Genomic DNA, 22352 nt, shown 5'->3' on the forward strand with positions numbered 1-22352 from the left:
CGCTAACGGTGATTTCCGGATTTACTATAGGCATAGCTTCGTTTAGTTTGCAGTTTCACTGGAGTTGCTGTTGTTTTAAAATAACTACAAATTATTTCTTTTTACAACATTTGTATTCTTCATGAAAGTTCATGTGAGCTGGAATAAATTATTTATCGTTTTCCAACATGGAGGAATGTGGTGAGTTGATTATGTTGTAGATTTCTAACTTTCCGATGTCAAAGAATAAATTTATAGCCCCAAACATTGACTTTTCATAATGTCGTGTAATCGTTATATTTAACATTACCTATTCCAACTCTAAGCTGCACTGCTTTATGCTGTGATGTTTCTCTGTTCAAGTTTTGCACTCGGGTCTTTTGTTTGTGTTCTTTTCAGTTCCTCAGAGCCATTAATATCGCCAACGAGCCTTCTAATAACCATCATTTGGTGTACTAGTATATCGTGAATGCAATCTCAAATGTGTGGTAAGTTCTGGGTTTTCGTAACTGAGAGGCGGTGTGTTGCGGTAAATAAACCCCCAAAATAAATAGTTCTGTATGTATTTGACATTCATGCTGGCCACATTAGTTTTAATGAACCCACCGAACTAAAATCGCTCGGACACGCATCTGCACCAGGTCACAAGAGGGAACGCCATGCTCAACTTTTCTTGCAACCGCTAGCCAGTTTAGATCAGTCACTTCTCGATATATTGATAATCTATCAAACATATCTTCGAACCTCCTCACTTCTGACTTTTAACTTCAGTGGGTGGGCACGATTCAATTAAATAGTAATAATAATAATTTTATATTCTGAAAAATAATAATTGCAGAATTCACTCCAGTTTACAGGCATGATCAATTTTATATAAATAATAACGTTAGACGTGCAGAACAAACATGTGATAGAAGAAAGTCTTAAGTATACTAGTTCAGTAGCTGTTTAAGTAGTGCATATATTACAGCGATCCAATGCATCAGCCGGGAATTTTTAATATTTCTTAAATGGACAGCCTGTTGATTTATGAACGGTGTAATTAAGGTCAATTCGTGTGCCAGATCAAAATAATGATAATTATCTACAACTAGAGAAATTGAAACGAAAACAGAGAGCACGGAACAACAAAGAAGTAATTACCAAAATATATCAACCAGGTCTACCTAAATGCGTGTGTCATGTGACACAGTGATATACTGTTTATGTTATTCAAATTAATTAAAGTTGCTAGGGGCGGTTAACATATTGACAGCAAGTGGGTGGTTTTACTAAGGGAATTCACCAATAAAGATGGCTAAACATTTAAGGTTCCTAAAATATCACTTGTGGAATGAGATGCACTTACAGGTGCTAGACCATTCAATGCATTTTCAGAGGAGCAGTATGCAGCGATGCAACGAACAAACAATGGGAGTGATTTTATCGTGCGCATAGATTGTGGTAGGTTATTTCAGAGTCTAGAAAATTTACAGGTGAAGTAATTCATATAAAGAGATGATTTAGAATGAGTTTGTTTCACTAGTGCCAAGGAGTTACGAACGTCATAATGAGAAGTTTCTGCATGTTGAATCGCGTGATTGGACGTAAACGATAGTTTATGAAATAGTTTGAAGAAAAAGATTAGATTTAGTTTGAGTCTCTTCCTCCATAAAGGGTCCAGCCCAAGTTTATTACATCTAGAATTATAAGTTATGGTACAATCAGCTCCAAGAATACGAAGTGTAAATCGTCTCTGTACTGATTCCAGCCATAATTTATCCTTTATGCGCGCACTGCTAAGAATAAACGTGCAATATTCTAGAAGAGGTCGAGCACAAACTTTGTACATTAGAATACGTGACTCATTGTTCAATTAAAGGTTGTAGTGGCATTGGACCATAACCACACAATCTTCAAAGCTGAACACAAGACTACTCAGAAAATAGATATTCAATATTTAGCACGGAGAAATACCTAACAATGGAGAAGGCGCGGAGAAGGAATTGAATGGACTGGGTTTGATCGGATGGCATGGCTCGTCCATGCAGGCGTGGTCCATCTCAATGTTACTTTATATCTTCTATTCATATTAAATATATTGTTCTTTCTTTAGCCTAACCTTGTTCTACATCATGTATTGGTAATTGATACGATACAGTGAGTTGGTGTAGTCGATGGTGTGACTTCCACGTAAGATCTTATAGATTAGGCAGTTATATCATGACAAATCTACAAATTTAGGATTAGGTCTATTATTAGAGCAGTACTAATATCATAGTAGACCATAATTCTACAAGGTGTTACTGGTTAAAGTGTTGTCAAACTGCAAATACCTGGACATCTTCATTGGTGAGTCGACGTGATCTGGTACACCAACTCGTAAACAGTGAGTCTGTACGTTTTTGGAACTTCATATACCATTGAAGGCACTACCACGAGAATCCAACAGGTGCGTTACACCTAGTATGTTTGCTAGTGACGTTCAAAAACCTTATTCAACTCTAAAACGCGGAGATCTAGCCTAACGACAAAGGTTAGTTCAAATCTCCAATAACGTCGATCTGCAACATAGCTCAGCAACAGATATGTTGTTACGAATGCAAGAGGTAATCGGTCAATGGACTTTCGATGTTGACCTGTTTAGACAACTTTTCTTGTCTAAACTTCCTCAACAGGTACAAGCATTGCTTGTCTCGTTTCAAAACAACGCCACAGACGAAATGGCTGCTTCTGCCAATCGCATCTTAGGGATCACTAAATCTTTAAACGCCGAGGTTTTTCTGTCAAAGTAAAACCTCAAACAACACAGAATGACATTACGGAACTATGTCATACGCTAACACATCACCTTCCTATTCGTAATGACCGTAAACAATCACAAACCTCTTGAAGGGGTTCTTCACGAAAACGATCTGTCTCTAGACCACAAGAGACAAATATCACTGACTGGAGCTGGCATCATAATAAGTACGGAAGATCTCGAAACTGAAGAGAACCCTGCAACATTTCGAACTCCAAACCGACCAAAATGAAAAAAGATTCAGGATACTTCCTAGCCGGAACACATTAACGGCAACGGTAGCCGGCAAACACAGCCGTCTGTCATAAATCCCTGATGTGACTACGAAAGTTCGCTACCTCGTTGACACTGGCGTGGAAGTAAGCGCTCTTCCAGCGCATCTTAACGATTAAACGTACGCGTAGTGACCTACTTTTATCAAGAGAACGTTATTGGCATAATGAAAATAATCACTATTATAACCAATTGCACCAGTGATTGTTTTACTGTACATTCTTCCGTCGACTGTGACCTTGTACGCTCTTGGTTACACTCAGTGGTTTCACTCGTACTCTTTGGCAAGTTCTTGTTATTCTTTCGATACCACGAGATTGCCAACAAATCTATCTTATTGCAACAGTCAATTTTTTTCTGGTTTTTGGCCTACGAAGGGATCTAACGCAGTAACTGGCACGTAGTTTAAATGTAGTGGTGATCATATTCAACCGAGACTCAATGCCACGCTACAAATCTACAACTGATGAGCCAAATCTGGGAACACGTTTCAAATTCTGTTAAATCTACCGAAGAAGACTTCTACGGTGAGTCTATTACCTATCTATCCACTTTGTTGCACATTATCGTGTTGATATTTTACAGTTTATAAAATCCAGACAACAGCTTGTTATGGTGGATAACGACAAGAATAGCATTAATATAATAAACTCAGACGTACAGGCCATTAATTTTCGACCTGTATCCTTTATTCCCCACGATCCGGAAGTTTGGTTCGCGGCACTAGATTCTCAATATGAGATCCGCCACATAACGAATCAACGGCAGAAGTATGCCTACTCTCTGGAAACACTACCCGGAGATCACATAGCTGCTGTCCGTGAGTTCGTCCTCGATTCGAACGTACCTAACGTTTACGGTTGTCTCAAGGAGGCGATTCTTAGAAATTTCCTCCCTCGACGAGAGGAACGCTTGAGGGCACTTTTAGCACGTCACCCCCTGGGTGATGCTAAACCGAACCATTACCTCACGCGCTGCAATCTCTTGCAGAACCTACGACAGCAGACCCTGTTGTTAAGGAATTCTGGGTCGAATCCTTACTAGCAAGTACACAACCAACCGTTACGGCTCTGCTGGAGGACACCCCACTTACCCAAGTGGCCCTCATAGCAGATAAGATACTAGCAAGGACTAGCATCCCAGACAACTAAAGTTGCTTCAACGTCACGTCCAAACGTAAACCTCGACGCTAGTCGTCTCTCGACTCAATGTGATAGGGGTGGTTGTATTCATACGCGTCTAAATCCCGGAAACTGTTCCGTTATATCTGAACCCTACATCCCTCGAGCCAGGTCGCGCTCTCGTAAAGCGGTAACCACTCGCCCAACGCGGGCATCTTCCAAGCCACGCCAATAGGTGGCTTCGGAAGCGAGTGTGGGTTGGTGTTGGTTCTACTGTACCTTCGGGTTCGATGCCAGCCATTGTCGAGCTCCCTGCCCATACAAGGCGGGAAACTCATGAGCTGGCGAGTATGGCCGCATTTGCTCGCCGGCTCCTCACTTCAGGTTGGCCGTTTATTTTATGTGCACGATTATCGGACGAACGCTAGACACCTAGTAGATACAGGTGCCCAAGTTTCTGTCGTACCTAATGGTAACAGTAAGTCACAAGTTATGACGCTTCGACTACACACTGCGAATGGCTCAGCTATCCCAACCTATGGTGCACTACAGCTCACGGTAAACCTGGGCAACCGACGATAGTATCTGTGGTCGTTCATCATTGCCGATGTTCCCACAGCCACAAGTGGTATTGATTTCCTACAGCACTATGAATCGCTAGTCGATTCACGTAGGCTGCAGTTAATTGATACTTCTTCGAACATTAAATTCATAGGCCTTAGAGCTCAAACAAACGTGACAAATGGAAAACCCATCGCCACATATGGTAAAAGGTATGTCTATCTCAACATGGATTTGTGGATTTATGGTCTACTTCGTTATTAGTGCTGCTCTAATAATAGACCTAATCATAAAATTGTGGGTTTGCCATGACGTAACTGCCCAATCTCTAAGATCTTACGTGTAAGCCACATCATTGTTTACACAGATTCATTGTACGTAAGAAACACCAGTATATGATGGAGAACACATTTAATAAGTCGCCGTAAGATGCATAGTAATAAGTGTCGGTTAATTACTTATAGGTAGTACAGGTACTTTGTGTTTAGAAATATTTAAAAAAATCAATGTCGGTGTTCATATTAGTATTACCTTTGGTTCAAATTAGAAAGTCCGTTGACATTTATGCTGATATGCTGTCCGTATGAGTTGATTCCCAATTGCATCTGCATTAGTAGGCTAACTGTCTATATGTAACCACCGTTTTATTGATAGGAGAAACCAGACTTGTAGTGAATAGGACCTTATTTAGATCGCTAAGCAGTCACAGTGCAGCCGAGGATTACCTGTTCAAACATACAATGCTTTTCAACATTCAACACAAGATGAAAGGAAATGTAATGCCTATACGAAATAAGGAAGTGAATGAGTACTTAAGATCTATTGTTTTGACATATGCCTAGTTGTTTGAGGTCAACGCTTAACTAATCAGCCTAAGCTTTTACAGATCCACGATCTCTCCTAGAAGTCGGAGTGTCGTCCCATAAACGAGTTGAGCTGCAATGTATCCCATGTCAGCTTTCACTGCATTGAGAATACCAAGTAAGACCAGTGGAAGGGAGTCGGCCCACTGTGAAACGTTTGACGCTGATAGACAAGCTTTTAGCTGTCGGTGAAAGCGCTCTACCAACTCGGCCATACTGACTCATCGTATCGCATTAATCACTAATATATGATGAACAACACATTTAGGCTGAAGATAGAAAAATATATTAAATATGGATAAAAGTTACACAGGAATGTCCACGTCCGCAAGGCTGAGCCATGCTATCCAATGGGATCCAGTTGATTGTTTCCGCCTTCTCCATTGCTCAGTTTTTCTCCGTGTTAAATGTCGAATATCTATTTTTACAGTCGTCTCGTGTTCAGCTTTGAGGATTGTGTGGCTAAGAACCAGTGCCATTACAAGTTTACGCAAACCTATCCACTGGATTTTTGTTGTTCTAGATGTTTCTATGCCAGTCATTGGTATAGACCTGCTACAATATCATAATTTACTCATCGACATGCAAAAACGGGGTCAGTATACGGAAACACTAATTTCTCTGTTTGTGTAACTTCTTTTTCCGGTTAAAGGTTATCCGCAGTCAGAGTAAGCCACACGACTGATCCGTTCTACTAACAAATACTCAATAAGAACCATGAAATATACTAAACGCAACCGAAATTACCATGTGTAATCAGCAATGTCACACATCACATCACGACTACAGGGCCACCTGTGTTTTTGAAAGCGCGCCAACTAGCTCTCAAAACGCTGAGGCTAGCTAAAAACGAATCCGATCACATGATAATTTGGGAATCATTCAGCCATCAAAAAGTCTATGGGCATCTCCCTCACACATGACCCCTAAAACGGATAGCAACAAATGGTGTCCAACTGGTGACTGAATGCAAAAGCCATTTCTGATCGTCACCTCTTGCCTCACATTCGCGATTCGACAGCTATCTCGACAGGTACAACTGTTTTTTCGAAAATCGACTTGGTTAAAGCATATTATCAAATTCTCATTTCTGCTGAAGTCAGTCGTAAAACCGCTACCATCACTCGTTTCTGCCTCTACGCGCATGCTCTTTGACCTAAGAAATGCTGGCCAAACATTCCAAAATTTCATCAATCACGTTTTACGAGGTCTCAACTTCATACGTTTGTCTGTTGATGACTGTTTGACTACAATTTCGGACAGAGAATGTGATCTTCAGAACCTAGACCTTGTCTTTGAACTTTTGCAAAAACATAGCATCCCTGTAAACATTCAAAAATGTCAAATCAACACTAAGTCCTCAGATTTCCTTGGACACATTATTGATACTCACGACAATTGTCCCCTGAAAAGCTAAAATGTCGTCATTCTAGATTACCTAGAACCAACCATGACCAAGCATTGACGTACGTTCAACAACCTGTTAAGTTTCATCGACGGTTCATACCGAAATGTGCGTCTTTCATGAAACATGTGACCGATCAACTTAGTGGAAATGTGAATACAACGCAAAAAAAGCATTCCGCACTTTTGAAAAAATCACTGCAACGACAACACTGCTCGCACATCAGGCCATCAAAGCATCTATAAGCATCTCAGTCGATGCTTTTGACTGAGCGACCGGATTAGTCGTAATAAAATGCGTAAACAACAACTGAAAACCTGCAGCATTCTTCTCGAGACGGTTAGAAGACGCCGAATCGAGATGTAGTACTTTCGTTTCGGAACTCCTAGCCATATATTGTGCCGTGTGGCGATTCCAACACTCTGTTGAAGGCCGAGAATTCACCATGTTACCGTCACAAATCTCTTACATCCTCTCTAAGCTCGTCTCCCGATAAGTACTCTCCTCCAGAGTCCCGACAACCTGACGAGATTTCGCGGTTTACGCCAGATATACAACACATTTCCGGAGCAAACAACGTAGGTACAAACGGTTTGGACCGTTTTTGGAAAATCGAATTTCTCGAACTCGCCCAGCACTGAAGAGAAAACTCTGATCTTCGGCACGAATTATCTTCGAAAACCTTAAAATTACATGCTAAACACATGGGAACAAGTGAAGAAACATCACCAAGTGATACGTTTATCAATAGAGAACGTCCAATCAGGCCGAAAGTCTAAGGTCTCAACGCCCTTAATACGCATCACAAGCTTTCTCATCCAAGTGTCTGTGCAATCATCAAGCCGCTTGAACGATGTTGCTGGCCTGGTTAGAGCAAATACTTGAAGAAGTGTGCATGCCTCTATACAAGCCATCAGAAATTAAAAGCGATTAGACACAATAACTGTTCATTAGGCTCATACAAAACTCCTGATGCTTGTTTCGAATATATAATCATGTGGATTCGACCAGACCATTACCAGATTCGAGCTCTTATATCATAAATTCTGTAGGCCATTCCACACGATGGTCAGATACAGTACCCATCAAGGACATTACAGATCAAGCAGTGGCCTGCGCCATCGTCAAACAGTAGGTAGCAAACATAGGCTCCAATCCAACTATCCCCATAGACAGTGGACGCCAGTTTGAATCCGAACTTATGCGTCGTCATATAACGCTACTAGGAAGTACACGATACCGAAAGACCGCCTATCACCCAGAAGCTAACAAGTTGGCGGAACGCTTCCATCAACAGCTTAAGTCTTCGCTGTCAGCTGAAAACGTTTCACAATGGAACAACGCTCTTCCATTCGTGTTGCGCAGTATTCACAACTGAGTGAAATCTTATTTTTGATACTTGCCTTAAGCTGTACTATTTCAGGAATTGCTATTGAGCACTTAACTTTATTGCCTCTATCATCATACGAACTCCTATTCCACCATCAAATCTTACTTCATCGACCACTTGTTTTCTCCTGTCCTCATTGTCCTATTTGGTTCATTTCGTAATACATATATTACAGTGTTTCATTCTGTTTCACAAATACATTTATTTAATTATGCATTAAAATTAGAACACGAAGTTCAGCGAAGGAATCTCTTTTCAACGGATTTGTTATCAAGCTGTACAATCGTATATGTAAGAAAATTTCATCTTTGTAAAAGCACTAATTCCGTGAGGAAATTTATGTATAAGTGCATATCTGAAGAATCTTCAAATGATCACTTCACAACACATGTCCAACAACAAGCTGTCCATCAAATTTACTAAAAATATCAAGGGCAACATGCGCAATTTATCGGTTATGAATCAAATAAAACACGTCACATATTCGAATAATTTCGCCCTGAAATTCTCCAGCAACCACAAGATAGTCATAGAATGACAAAAGATATTCATCTAAATGTTGCATGAATAATAATTAAACCCCGTTTAGTGAAACTATCAGTATACATAAAAACAATGTTATTTCGATGTAACATTGTAAGGCATCCGAACTGTTGTAGTTATTCAACTTCGACATGGTACGTTATCTTATGAGGTATTGTTTCCCCGTGGCTGTTATCTAACAGATGATTTCGGCACATCAATCGGCTGTCCAACCACTCGACGATTTGAAACGTGTTCAGTTCAACTGGTGGTCTGACGACACAATCATTCGTGCGAATCACCAGTTTACACAGTCGAGCGAATCTCCTGCAAACTGAAAACGACATTGTCGCATCTATCCCAAAACTGTGAGCGTTTGTTCACCGACATCATTGACATGAGTTCAGAGCAACGCTCCCGGTTTCTTATGTTCTTTTTGATATTTGTCGGTTTAATTATTGAACAAACATGCAGCACTCACCGTTTGTCGTCTTTTAGAGGCTTTATCGCGCGACCTTCGCCCCCAATCTGTAGTCTTCCATTCTCACTGATTGTGACAGCAGTCATCGGATTTCCAAATTCTGACTACAAGTTGATCAATAGCTTTGCACGACGGAATCACGACTTCGCTTCTTGGTTATAATTCTGCACTTACAGTTAGTCTATTAAACACAGGTACATCTAGGATTCGACACTTACAAACAGAAGCTGTAAACTACACTATCTGACCTTATACTTTAAACCAATGGCAGTACAAACATCGGCATCGATTAACGATACACCTATCGTACTATCACTGTAGCATCACTACTCTCATGGCAAACTGAACGCTTCTCATCTGAGGAACTCAATCACTTGTCAAAGCTATCTATTGCAGCGCGACTTGATAGAACATTCAAAAGTTATGTTCTTTCTATTATTTCTATGGTTGATCGCTTTACATTCAACCAACGTCCTAGTAACGTATTGTTACTCGCTGTTTTTTAAATCAGTTTCTGCCGTCTCCCTTCCATTTGTCTTACTGCTCAGCAGTACTCGGAGGAATCATATTCATCGTTTGGCAAAATCCGGCGCTCGACTACTCCCAATGTGCTTGAAACCGATTCAAACGGCCGTTGAATCTGGTAGGGGAGTATTGTAGGATCAGTGAAATGTCACTCAGTCCTAGTCAAATCATTCGGCAGTTAGGTCACTGAGTATCGAATGGATCATCAATCCCTGTCGAGCCTCGGGAATTGCTGGTTGGTGTATCAACTAGACTATTAGCACGTATCACACTTTGTTCGTGAAAAATGCATAATGTCAATTTGTCTATTGCTCAACATGAAAAGTTGATAGATTCTCCATTAATATCCGTTCGTGTTTGGATTATCTCATTCTGTTAGAAATTATTTCATTGCATTAACATTTGAGCACAAATACTTTGTTCTTTCACTGATAATAAGAAAAGTCGAGAATGCCAATATAATGATTTATTCGATTGTTTGGGTAAAGATCAGGTTGAGAAATTATGCGCAGAATAATGGTGCAAAATAGGTTTCATTACATATTCCTCCATTACATCTCAAGCCTCTACAACATGGAGTTTTCTCTCCACATGGTTCACCAAAGTGTCGCCCGTGACATTGCCCACGGTCACATTTGTACTCATCTTCGCAATCGTCATCTTTCCCGCAATATTCACACACTGTCCTACATTTATCTGAAAGCAAGCAACCAAAATATCACATCATTATGTGATCAAGAGCATTTCTGTTGAGCTAAACAACAACCAGTAGGTGAAAGCATGTTCTTTAATTACTAAGAAATATACAAGTATGAATCACGCAGTCAAAATGCTCTAAGGCGATTTCAGATTACTTACATGGCTCAAAAGAATATTTTTTACACTCTCTTTCAAGTGATTTGGTGGAGAGAGCTAGCAATAGAATGGCCGAGCATAAAAACAGTATATTCATGGTACTTTGTGTTCCACTGTTTTATATCTCGGACCTTTTGTTTATATACTATTGAACAAACGACAAACCATTTATGAGAGTCACGTTCGTCAACTACTCGTCATCACATGGTTTTCCGGTAATCTGATAAAGTGTATATGCCTCGTGTTTCCAGCCATGTGTGAAGTCAGTACACATTTAATGAGATTAGTCAGCTTTGAAGATTAAAGAGAATTTCACAACTTAAAAAAATTCAGAAGTAAAGACTTTAGTAGAACAGCATGAACTAGCCTTGTTAAGTTAGGTGGTCGTCAGTTATTAACAACAAATGATACTTCAAAGAACAGAAGTGGCCCATTGAGCCACTGAAGACGAATGAAGGATGATTAACTAGAGAGATATTTCTTTTGAACTCTCTCATTTAACTTGGCTGCGTAGTTCTTAAAATGAAATCACAGACGGAGTTGAACGTCAACGCTAACATGAATCAAGGTGAATATGCTTCAGAGTGGTAGGGCAATGAAGAAACTATCACTTGCATTAATTTTAGTTTTCGTTATTATGACCAAAAGCCATACCATTATGGTGACATAGTAGCATCTTGACTTTAGAGAGATGGCATGAAAAGTTTCGTTTCTGAAATGCTCCAGTTGTATTGTTAACATTTATAGTTCATTCTTAGAGATGATCCTATTATTAGCCAGTTAGGAGTGTTATTTGAATGTTGACGAACTCAAGATTTCTATCTTACCGTAAACTCCGTGTAGTTATGCTTAGTCTTCCATATGAACTGTAGTGGCGTTTTTCATTTTGTCTGCTCTGTATCTTAGACATGATCATCAAACATTCTCATTGTTTTATGAATATATAATATATATACTCAAGTAAAGTTAGTGGTTGATTAGCTGTATTTGATGCCATCGGCTTCTGTTATCCATGAAGATATAGCTCTCCATGTAGATGAACTTAAATTAATTCCTATTTCAAACATTTTTAAATCACTTTCTTACTCACTTACTTACGCCTGTTACTCCCAATGGAGCATAGGGCGCTGACCAGCATTCTCCAACCCACTCTGTCCTGGGCCTCCTTCTCTAGTTCCATCCAATTCTTGTTCATTTTTCTCATGTCTATCTCCTTTTCCCGGCGTAATGTGTTCTTTGGTTTTCCTCTTTTCCTTTGGCCTTGAGGATTCCATGTGAGGGCTTGTCTTGTGACGCAGTTCGGTGCTTTCCTCAATGTGTGTCCTATCCACTTCCAGCGCTTCTCCCTGATTTCTTCCTCCGCTGGGATCTGGTTTGATAAATGCCTGTTCTGTGGCACGTTACGCCCATGTAATTCGTGTGTATTTTGTAATTCAAAATGCTTTAAATGTGGTGAGATCGAACACATTCAGTCAGTCTGTAATACTACGGTTCATTTCGCTGCAATCAATGCTAAAATTTGTAATTCCGATCCTATTAAGTTGGGTGTTTCTAATGATCATAAATCTTTATCCACGACTTCGAAAAGCGGTATAGAGTCACATAGTAGTGCAGAGTTCAGTAAAACTCAGAATCATTGCGAGACGAAAGTTTCTAATCAATCAACTTCTTATCGGATTTCTCATGTTATTTTACCAGAATTGGTTTGTCCTAATGATGCACATATTTCTTACAATTCCTTACCATAGTAAGTACTGTGAATGAATAAGATGACACTGATTCCCAAGTGACAACTACTCTCATACCTGTAACAGCACTAGAGATCCTCTTGTCCACTATCAAGTCTCTTCGTCGGTCGAGATTTTTTCAACTCAATCACCAACCCTTCACACATTACTTCATCCCATGCCATAAGATGTTACTGCTGGTCTCTTGACAACACTCAACTTTCGGACCGTATGTCAAACACGCCAAAAGACTTACGTAGCTAGTATAGGATTGTAGTATCCAGCACCGTCAATGTGTGCCGTATATCAAGGTATGGTCACTCACTTGACCTCAGACAGTCAGTACGGAGAACCGGAGAGAATGGGAAATGTTTTGTACAGAGTGAGTGGGACATTCGGAAGGTGGATTGGACACATCGATCAAATGCACAGAGGACAAGGGACACTTACCACGGTAGATAGTCGAGTGAGTCCTTCGCTAGAGATAATTACAGATACTCCAGTAGCAGGAACCCCAACAGACATAAAAATAGATAAGCTTCATGAACTCAGCAATCCTCATAATGCTAATCTGATAGGAATATCTGAAACTTGGATATCTTCTCAGTTTACGGACTGGCGGCTAGCAATACTCGGGGTGTCTTTGTTTCTCAATGACAGAAAAACAGGAATCGGGGACGGAGTAGCCTTATATTTACGATCCTCCCTGGTTGTTCATCCAGTGCACGCAAGAGTTTGTCAATCTTGATGAATCCGTATGGTTCTCAGTAGGATTGTCTACCACCTCAAGGTGTCTGGTTGGAGTCACCTACAGGAAGCTTATTGCTGACATCCAGTACGACAACCGTATGATGGAAGTATTGTTCAGCTCTACTCCTATCGGATTCACTCGTATCCTGATTCTAGGGGACTTCAATCTTTCTAATGTCAAGTTCGTGGAACATATGTATATTGGAGGTGAAAGCTCTACTGAAACTTGGTTTTCAACCTTATGGACGATCTGGGATTATGGAAAATGTGAAGCCGGCAACTCACTGGAGAAACAGTCAGGTGCCGTCGCGTTTAGACTGGGTATTTACAAACGAAGAATTCCTAATTGGCAATCTTGGGCTTTGGGGAAAGGCGATCATGCCATCAAAGATTTTAATTTTGTCATCAAAACTGAGCTGAGATATCCCACTAACAACAGGCGCTGAAATTTCAAGTGGTTGGGTGTGTCAGCTTTACGGGACAATCTACTGTATGTGGATTAGGAAGTCTACCTTCAACTTGGCGTAGATGCTCATTGGGATTCCTTACTTTACATGATCTTATGTGCTACAGATTAGTTTGTTCCTCAAATGATCCCCAAAATCTACAAGCAACCTACAGTCAACAAGAACCTCACTCTTCGTTTGCTAAGCCGCAAAAGACAACTTAGGCGACTTCTCTCTTAAAGGACCCCAAGTTGAAGAAGATTTAGGAGTACTGGTACTCTAGGATTTGAAGTCTTACGCTAACTGTGACAAAAATGCCTTCCGAGCAAACTTTGCACTGATAACATTGAGGGCATTTTCGGGCAGTTTTACGAAAGAACTCTTCACATAATCTTCAACAGTTTAATTCATCCCCATTTGGAGTACTGGAACATATTATTTTCTCCCTTGCTTCAAAAGGATAAGGATACTCTGTAACATAACCAACGGCGAGCTTCGAAATCAGTCTGAAGATTCGAATGCAAGCCTTATGAAGAGCGCCTGAAATCATTAAATTTTTACCCGTTAGAGTACAGGCGCATTAAAAGTGACCTTCTTATGGCTGTCTAAACACTCCAACGTAAACCTAAGGAGTAATACCCAGTAAGTGGTGACACAACTCAGCAGAACGGACTGTAGACACAACTTTTACTGCCTAAGAGTAGCCAAATGCTGGAATTCGCTGCCAGCTGAGCTAGCCCGAGCGACTTCTCAGGAGTCCTTTAAGAGGAAACTCGACATGATCTTAGGGACTAAGGATAATGCCTTACTATAATATATCAATTTCGTTTTCCTCTTTTATCATTAATGTGCCTAGGTTCCTGCCTGAAGGTATTGATGATTCACTGCTACCAGACACAGAATCTCGTGAAGCGAAAGCTTCTTCTATTCCGTCCACAACCATTTGCTCTATTGAACAGCTCACTGTCTATAATTGACCTCTTTTCAAATGCTTACGGAATTGTGACCTTCACTTTATTTATGTGATGAGTTATGGTCTGCACGGAATATTCCAGAAAGGATTTGTCATAGTGCTAACTATCTACGTGATCGATTGTAAAAATACAACCTGCCATCTTAAAAATCATTCAATTGCTGAATTGGTGTTAGAATCTACCGACTTGATAATCCACGAAGGATTGTTGAAATTATGCCCGGAAAATACATCTCTTCTTTTCGTCACCAGTTATGTGGTCTCCGGCCCTCGAGTTTTGTCCCCTGGGTTTTTAAGGAGTTCCATCTTACCCAAACTAAAGGAGCTATTTATCAGTGATATTTATTTGGAAATCCCAAGAACCGAATCATTCAACAATATTTCTTCTAATCTAATAACGTTGTCAATTACTAATTGTAGTATACAATCACTGCCACGTTTTGGCATGTTATTTGGCCTTGCTAGTCTTGAAATACTTGATTTAAGTCTCAATAAGTTGAGTCGATTGCCTGTTGACACTTTTCAGTATTCAGAAAATCTGGCCTTCTTAAATCTTTCCCACAATTTATTAAATACTTTACCCAGCCTGCCGCATCCGCTTCAAGTTTCTGTTTCTGACAACCCTATCGCGTGTTCCTGTGTTAATTCTAGGTTATTACTAAAAGGCCGCTTCGATGGTCTTCCTGTTTGTGATCCATGGCCCTCACCATGTGAACCAACGTTGAATACTGGTTTATATATAAGTCCACCTGGGTTTAACGTTTCGTCATTTGGTGGTAACTCTTCTGTTTCCGTCTTTACAGGACAACGCCTTTCTTTTATTTGTAATGTAAATTCTGATTTACCTTATGAACTTTTTTGGGTCTCGCCTATTGGTGTAATTTCCCTTTCCACCATTAAATCCGAGGTTAGCACATATTCAGTGCATTACGTCGTTCAACCCATTTTAGCCCCCACAGTGTTACAAATAACACAAGTTAATGACACAATAAACTCATTAGATGTTGAGAACACAAGAGGATATTTAAGTGGAAAATGGTTGTGCGTTGCCCATTCTTCAGATGTTACTAGTCATTCTACACCTATCAACATCAAAGTTGTTTCCAGTTTATACTATGGACAAATATACTACATGTCGCTTTGCTATGGGTATGGTGGAATGATCCTGTTATTGCTAGTTGGTATAATCGGGGGTACAATCAGATATTGTAGCGAAACTCATTGTCTCAGACGTCGTCAGCCATCCTATGCATTTAAGGGTAAAACCTATGTTGGTGTTATCCCGGTCCCCGAAGTAGAATGTGTAAAAACTTCGCAAAATTATAAAACTATTGATAAGAGACTTGAAATCCCACTGCGAAACCCAGGATGGACTTATAATAGATATTTTGGCCCAACTACTCACTGGAAATGCAACATGTGCAGGACAGTTCATTTCGCCGAAAAAGTCCAGGAAATTGAAGAAGCCGGTTTATTATTCGCAAATAGAAACGTCCCCGTAGGCCAATTAGCTCCTGATGGTGAAATAATCGTTATAAATACTAATGACTCAAACATAGAACGTATTGCTCCAAATGATATTATGCAACCTACTTCAGGTGATCATAACTTCGAGTTGATGGAAACTCACCAGCCGCTTATGAATGGTTCTAATTTGAGAACTGGTGAAGCTAATATTCATCTCAATCGCCCTCAAATGTGTAAATATGAAGTTTGTGTACGGTCGGGAAATTGTGTAATCAGAGTCCGACTGGACACAGATAATTCTCATTCCTTTGACACTTTTTGTGTTCCCTGTCTCCCTCGTCCAGGGAGCGCGGACGTGAAGTTAGTTGTATCGAACGAAAAGCTTGCACAAGAATATCGTGAAGCATTAGCTAGTTTAGCTCAAGCTGTCGAAAACCCTGATCCCGCACACTTTCGTGAAAAGCTCGAGGACTTCCGGAGCAGACTTTGTCATGATGTTGGTCATGGGGTCAAAATTTTGCGCGGTGAATTTCAGGACCTGAGGGCTAAGTCTGCGAAAAGTGTTGCATCTCTTCGTAACCAAAGTTCTGTTGCTGCACAGCGCGTGCGAGCAGGGATCTCTTACGGAGTAGAGCAAATGAAAGACGGTATGCGCAGTGTTGCTGAACTTTGTGGGGCTTCAAGGACAATTGGTCAAACTATATCAGTTGTAAGTGTGTATTTGGATGAAAAAGATCAAATTAAAAGGGAAAAACATATTTCTGACTTTGTATTTTAGTTTTGATGTTCTGTTTCGTTATATTTCTGTTTTTCAAATACATATTTATAACGCGTAATTGTTTGTACCTTTGTTGATTTGTGATTTGATATTTTTCGGGTCTCTGCTTACTGTATATCTAGGGAGTTATTTCGTTTGGCCATAAATATATTACTCGGGATAATCAGATGTCTTTAAGAAACCAAAGTAGATTACTCAATAAGATTGTGGATAATTTTAGGCGGCGTCAACTATTATTAGGGGTACCTAGAAACTTCGCCAAACCGTAATTGCAAACGATAAGGATGAAAGTAGTGTATTTAAATTAAGAAATGTGTTTGATCCTTTGTTGTTCACAAAAGTAGGCTATACAGCTTTACTAAAAGAGATTCATAATTTGTGAAGGATATATATATGGCCTGGTTGAACACTCATTAATTCATATTCCATGATTTTAAGAGGAATGTCCGTTCAGTATCCCAGTTTGGTAAAACAGTTATTCTGTTTTCGAGGTCAACAGATATATGATGCAATAGGCTATCCAGGCGTTAAGAAAAGGACCAAAGCAAATTATCTAGAGTCTAAAGGAACACAATTCTTTTGAAATGTCTTGATTTTAGTAAAAGGAAAGTGAATACCAAATATGTACAGTGCTTTGAATAAAACATCTATTTAACAAATAGCAGTTATTTGAATTTACCAGCAAACAACATTTGTTTGAGGATTTAGGTGTTCTGTTGCTAAATATGGTTGAGCTCGAACTCTTATATGCCCGTTGAGGTTTTGGCATTAACCCAGAATACGCATATATTTCATGAACATTTGTAAAATTTAAAGCCCGTGATAACACTTATCATTAGGCATAATAAAAGCCAAAAGGTTAAAGGTACCTACCCTTATAATTGGTATACCGGCACAATACGCGAACATAATGTGCGAATTGTAATCACAGTAGATTCTGCTTTTAACCTTAAAAATCAAATTATGGGCAGAAGAGGTATTCTTATTTTTCATAACGCAAAGGGTTATGTATTTGCCTAGCAATTTTACGAAGTCGCCTATGGATATCCCGAAGTTGTCTTGAAAAACCACTGAGTGATAGCTGGTCTTTAACAACTTTAATTAGCTGACCATAATAATTTCTATTCCTCGAAATAAGTTTTAGTAGAAAGTTTCTGGAGGTAGGAGTTAATATTTCAGCTTAAAAACCTGGTCTGTCGAATTATTTGTGGATCTGCTTAGTTCTGAAATCCCTTCAAAACTCTCAGATAAGAAGCATAATATCAATGCTGGGGCAATTTTAGACTCCATACCGCGCGTGAGACAGAGTACATTACATTTTAAGTATTAATAAAAACACTGACTTACCTGGGAATACAATAGACTTTCATGAAGCACTAACCTGATTCGTATGGCTATAGCTGTTTCAACTAAACATATAGTCAGCTGTAAAGTTTGCGACCAACTAAAGAATATGCTATGAGCCTATCATGTAAGTGAACCATTTGTCAACTTTGCATTAAATTTCTTGTCAGCATTGGGGTTTATCTAATCATGTATTTAAACTGATCGCATTCATACATTTACATTGTAAAGGAGGCTAATCAGTTAAGTTGCTGAGAAGTATTACTTAATGTGCTGATTTGCGATTGAATAACCTAAGTGTTGGTGCAACCGATAGCGTAGGCGAGATTTCTGTCTGCCAATCTCAAGATGAGTGTACTGTTTAGCAGTTCGTTCTGTTCCATCTTGTGGCTGTGAAACATAGCCTCTGAAGATGAAAGATTAAACAGGAAAGTAAGAACATGGAGAAATAGGGACACACGCCGTTGTCTCATTGTCGTATCTGCCCGCGCTCTCAATGACTGCAGTTCGAGTGAAGTTAAGGACAAGTTTTACAGGAAGATTTCTTCTCTACTATAGAACGCCGAACGTTCAGAAGTACCAATCGTGACAAGATTAAACACTCAAGCAGGTAGTTTAAGATAGTCCGTTCTACTTTATGAGCGTGAAGCATGGTCACTAAGAGTAGACATACCTAGGTTACTAGTATTCTACCATAGATGTCTTTGAATCATTGCCCATGCATTTTGGGACTACCGAATAAGAGCTGCTCAGGTTGGACGCAGAGTATTTGGTAAAGGTGGGTAGTCGGTTGTTGAGGTAGTAAATCTTTATCAAACGAGGTGGTTGAAACTTGTGTTACGTCAGCCCAGCCACCGCCTACGTTGACGGGTCATGATGGTTGGTGTATAAATAGGTTGGACGGAAGCGAAGGGGGAAAAGCCTCAACGTTCATCAGCTCATGAAGTCATTGACTATTGGCATGATCCACTTAGGTACGTGCAGATTGCCTGCTTGGGGTCCGCGCAATCAATGGGTAGAATTAAAATTCACAAAATAGGACAGATGTACTCACTATTTATTTTCTCCAAGTCCCTGAATCCCAAAATCTTACGACTTATTTCTTCACTTAACCTTTTCTACTACTCTGGGATTCGGGTTGATATCTTTATTTCAATACACTAATATGGTGTGACAATTTGAGCCGACGCACATAACTCAGTCAGTCAGCTACAACGTAGAACGAGGCACATATAAGCATCGGTCCAAGTTGCGACACTTCATTAGCACAACAAGATGAACACCAGATTCATAGAATTAGTTACTTCAATGATAGTAATACATAAAAAGAAAGATTGCATATAAGGATATAGTACAGGAAGAAAGAATTAGTTTGTAGAAAGAAAGATATGAAGCGAATTTAATTTAATTTAAGGGAAGACAAAGAGTGTATACACCGACGCCATTGTGATCGATTCTGAGCCATGTCACCAACAGTCTCCAACCATTGGTTACGACAGTCACGCAGACCCCAACCAAGTGATCTGCATCTACCAACATGGTTCAGACTAGAAGTTAGTGACTTCAAGCACTGATGACACGCTTTGGTTTGGCCGCTCTTAATTTTCTTACAGCGTGTCGTGGTAATCGGTATTCAGGCATACGCAACAGGTGGTCCAACCATTTCAGTCGATGAAGATTCACAACCTCATCAACTGATTTACCATCATTCCCTAGTACCCTGCGTCTAACTTCACTAACACTTACCCGGTGATCCCAGCAATATTTATAAGGCATCTGTGGTCAAATACTAGTAGCTTGTGAATATCTTCAACTCTTAATGGCCACGTTTCGCAGCCGTAAAAACAGAACGGACTTCCGCGCAGTATACTCGCCTCTTAATTGATAGACGGATATCTGGCCCTCGCAATAGGTGACGTAAGTCGACAAAATCCAGATTGGCTTTTCGAATCTGTGCTGATATTTCGTCAGACACCAACCCATTTGGGCTGATTAGACTTCCAAGATAAGTGAAGTTGTCAACGTGTTCGACTACTTCCCTCTCAATCCTTAGTTCAGGTGTTAACGCAGGCCAGTCCTGGAGCAACAACTTGCATTTAGAGGGGGAGAAGTGCATCGCAAACATCCTGGCATTGTTGTTTAGTGCTACTAGTTCGTTCAGTTGCCTGGCAGTGCGCCCAATATAGCTTTCTCCACAGGAACAACTGAATTCGTAGATACACATAGAAGTCGCATAACCAGGTAACTTATCCTTCAATTGCGGAATCACCATCGATCGGGTCGAATACGATAGGCAGAGGTTGGCAGCATTAACCGTTCTCTTTACTGCTCTAGTCAATCTATCCCGTAATACATCGCTAGCTAAATCACCATTGAATTGCAGCTTCAAGAAAAGCGGTTTCTTATTAGCCGTCAGAGTCACTATTTTCTTGTTTTGTACCCGTAAGTGTTTCTTCAGGAAACCCAGTGGATATCCACTGATTTAGCTAGCGATGTATTACGGGATAGATTGACTAGAGCAGTAAAGAGAACGGTTAATGCTACCAACCTCTGCCTACGAATTCAGCTGTTCCTGTGGAGAAAGCTATATTGGGCGCACTACCAGGCAACTGAACCAACGAGTTGGTGAACACCTCCCTTCGTGGTTAGGAAAAGGTTACGTCAAAACAATACGCAGCTCGGTTCTATCACACTTGATCGATAGCGGTCATATAGTTGACAGAAACAAGTCGTTCAAAGTTATTTATCGTATTCCCACTAGTTTTCCTTATGGTGTTCGATCTCGTCTCTTACACATAGCAGAAGCTATAGGGATCCGAGCCAACAAGCCAAGTCTTTGGGTTCAGAAGAAATTTGTAACACCCTTATCTCTCCCTTGGCCTTAAGTAATAAATGAATTTTTCACAGATTGAAATCATGAGTCAGTTGAAGCTAGACCACCATGGAAAACCTGGAAGCGCTGGACGGCCGTTTCGTTTTAGTAGGGGACTCCTCAGCAGGGCGCGTCCACGGTCCCGCACCTCACGGGATTCGAACCCGGGACCTACTAGCTTCGCACGCGAGCACTTAACCATTAGACCCCTTCTGATAATAATCATCTGCTCACTAGTGACTGACTTCAAGAGATACTCTTGGAGTTCTTGTGGGAAGCCGTTACCAGTGGAGTTCAACCAGGTCTGTTGTGAGATATCAGCTCACTGAAGACAATGGTATATGGTGGCGCAACTTCGTGGATTGGTTGAAGTTAGACATTAACACCACTGGATACCGGCTCAGTGGCCCAATCGTTAAGTGCTCGCGCGCGAAGCCAGTAGGTCCTGGGTTCGAATCCCGTGGGGTGTGGGATCGTGGATGCACACTGCTTGAGAGTCCCATACTAGGACGAAACCGCCGTCCAGGGCTCCCAGGTTTTCCATGGTGGTCTAGCTTCAACTGATTCATGATTTCAATCTATGAAAATTTCTAAAATCTCCACAAACCCCTTCTGATAATAAGTGAATTTATTTAGATGGTAGTTGGAGGTAGTCAACAGGAAACCCTGGACCCGGGTTTCGTTCTACTTGGCACTCGTCAGCAAGGTGTACCTGTAATATTGAGGGAACTGGTGCTCCCTGGCGGACTCGACCTCGTGCCACCCAGCTTCACAGTCAGAGACGTTACCACTGAGCTATCCGAGCCGTGACTAACCTCCTGTAGGACTGAGATGTAATCACAATTGATTGATCACTGGGTGGGTGGTGATCAATGTCGTGCTTGTCTAGCCCTTATTAGTGAATTTATTTATTCTTTTTCCGACTTTCTCTTCGTCTATTATTTTTCTTCACCCCCTCCTACCACTTTATTTTCTTTCAACTATACGTTTCATGGTCCAATTATCTGAAAATTTCTTATTAAGTCATCTTATTATTGTTATCTCACTGTCTATATTTTTCTAATCATTGACCTATTTCCGATTATGTAACATTGATTTGAGCCTTTATTATTCTTATCAAAACTAATGCACCTGTTGTCACACCATCAATTTGTACTTTTCACGTTTCACTTATTATGTGATAGTTTTCATTGTTATCATTGACTTATAAACTACCTTGATTGGTTTAATAATTTCGT

The 22352-nt window shown here is 40.3% G+C and overlaps 1 protein-coding gene across 1 annotated transcript; it reads left to right on the forward strand.

Moving 5' to 3' along the window:
- Positions 1-14705: 14705 nt before the first annotated feature.
- MS3_00009799 (uncharacterized protein) lies at positions 14706-16956 on the forward strand (the record flags this gene model as incomplete). The annotated part of the gene is made up of 1 exon (XM_012945445.3): positions 14706-16956. The coding sequence occupies one exon, from the start codon at positions 14706-14708 to the stop codon at positions 16896-16898; it is 2193 nt and encodes a 730-aa protein (XP_012800899.3). The 3' UTR covers positions 16899-16956.
- Between the last annotated feature and the right edge of the window lie 5396 nt (positions 16957-22352).

Source organism: Schistosoma haematobium, chromosome 1 (assembly GCF_000699445.3).
Source record: "Schistosoma haematobium chromosome 1, whole genome shotgun sequence".
NCBI lineage: Eukaryota > Metazoa > Platyhelminthes > Trematoda > Strigeidida > Schistosomatidae > Schistosoma > Schistosoma haematobium.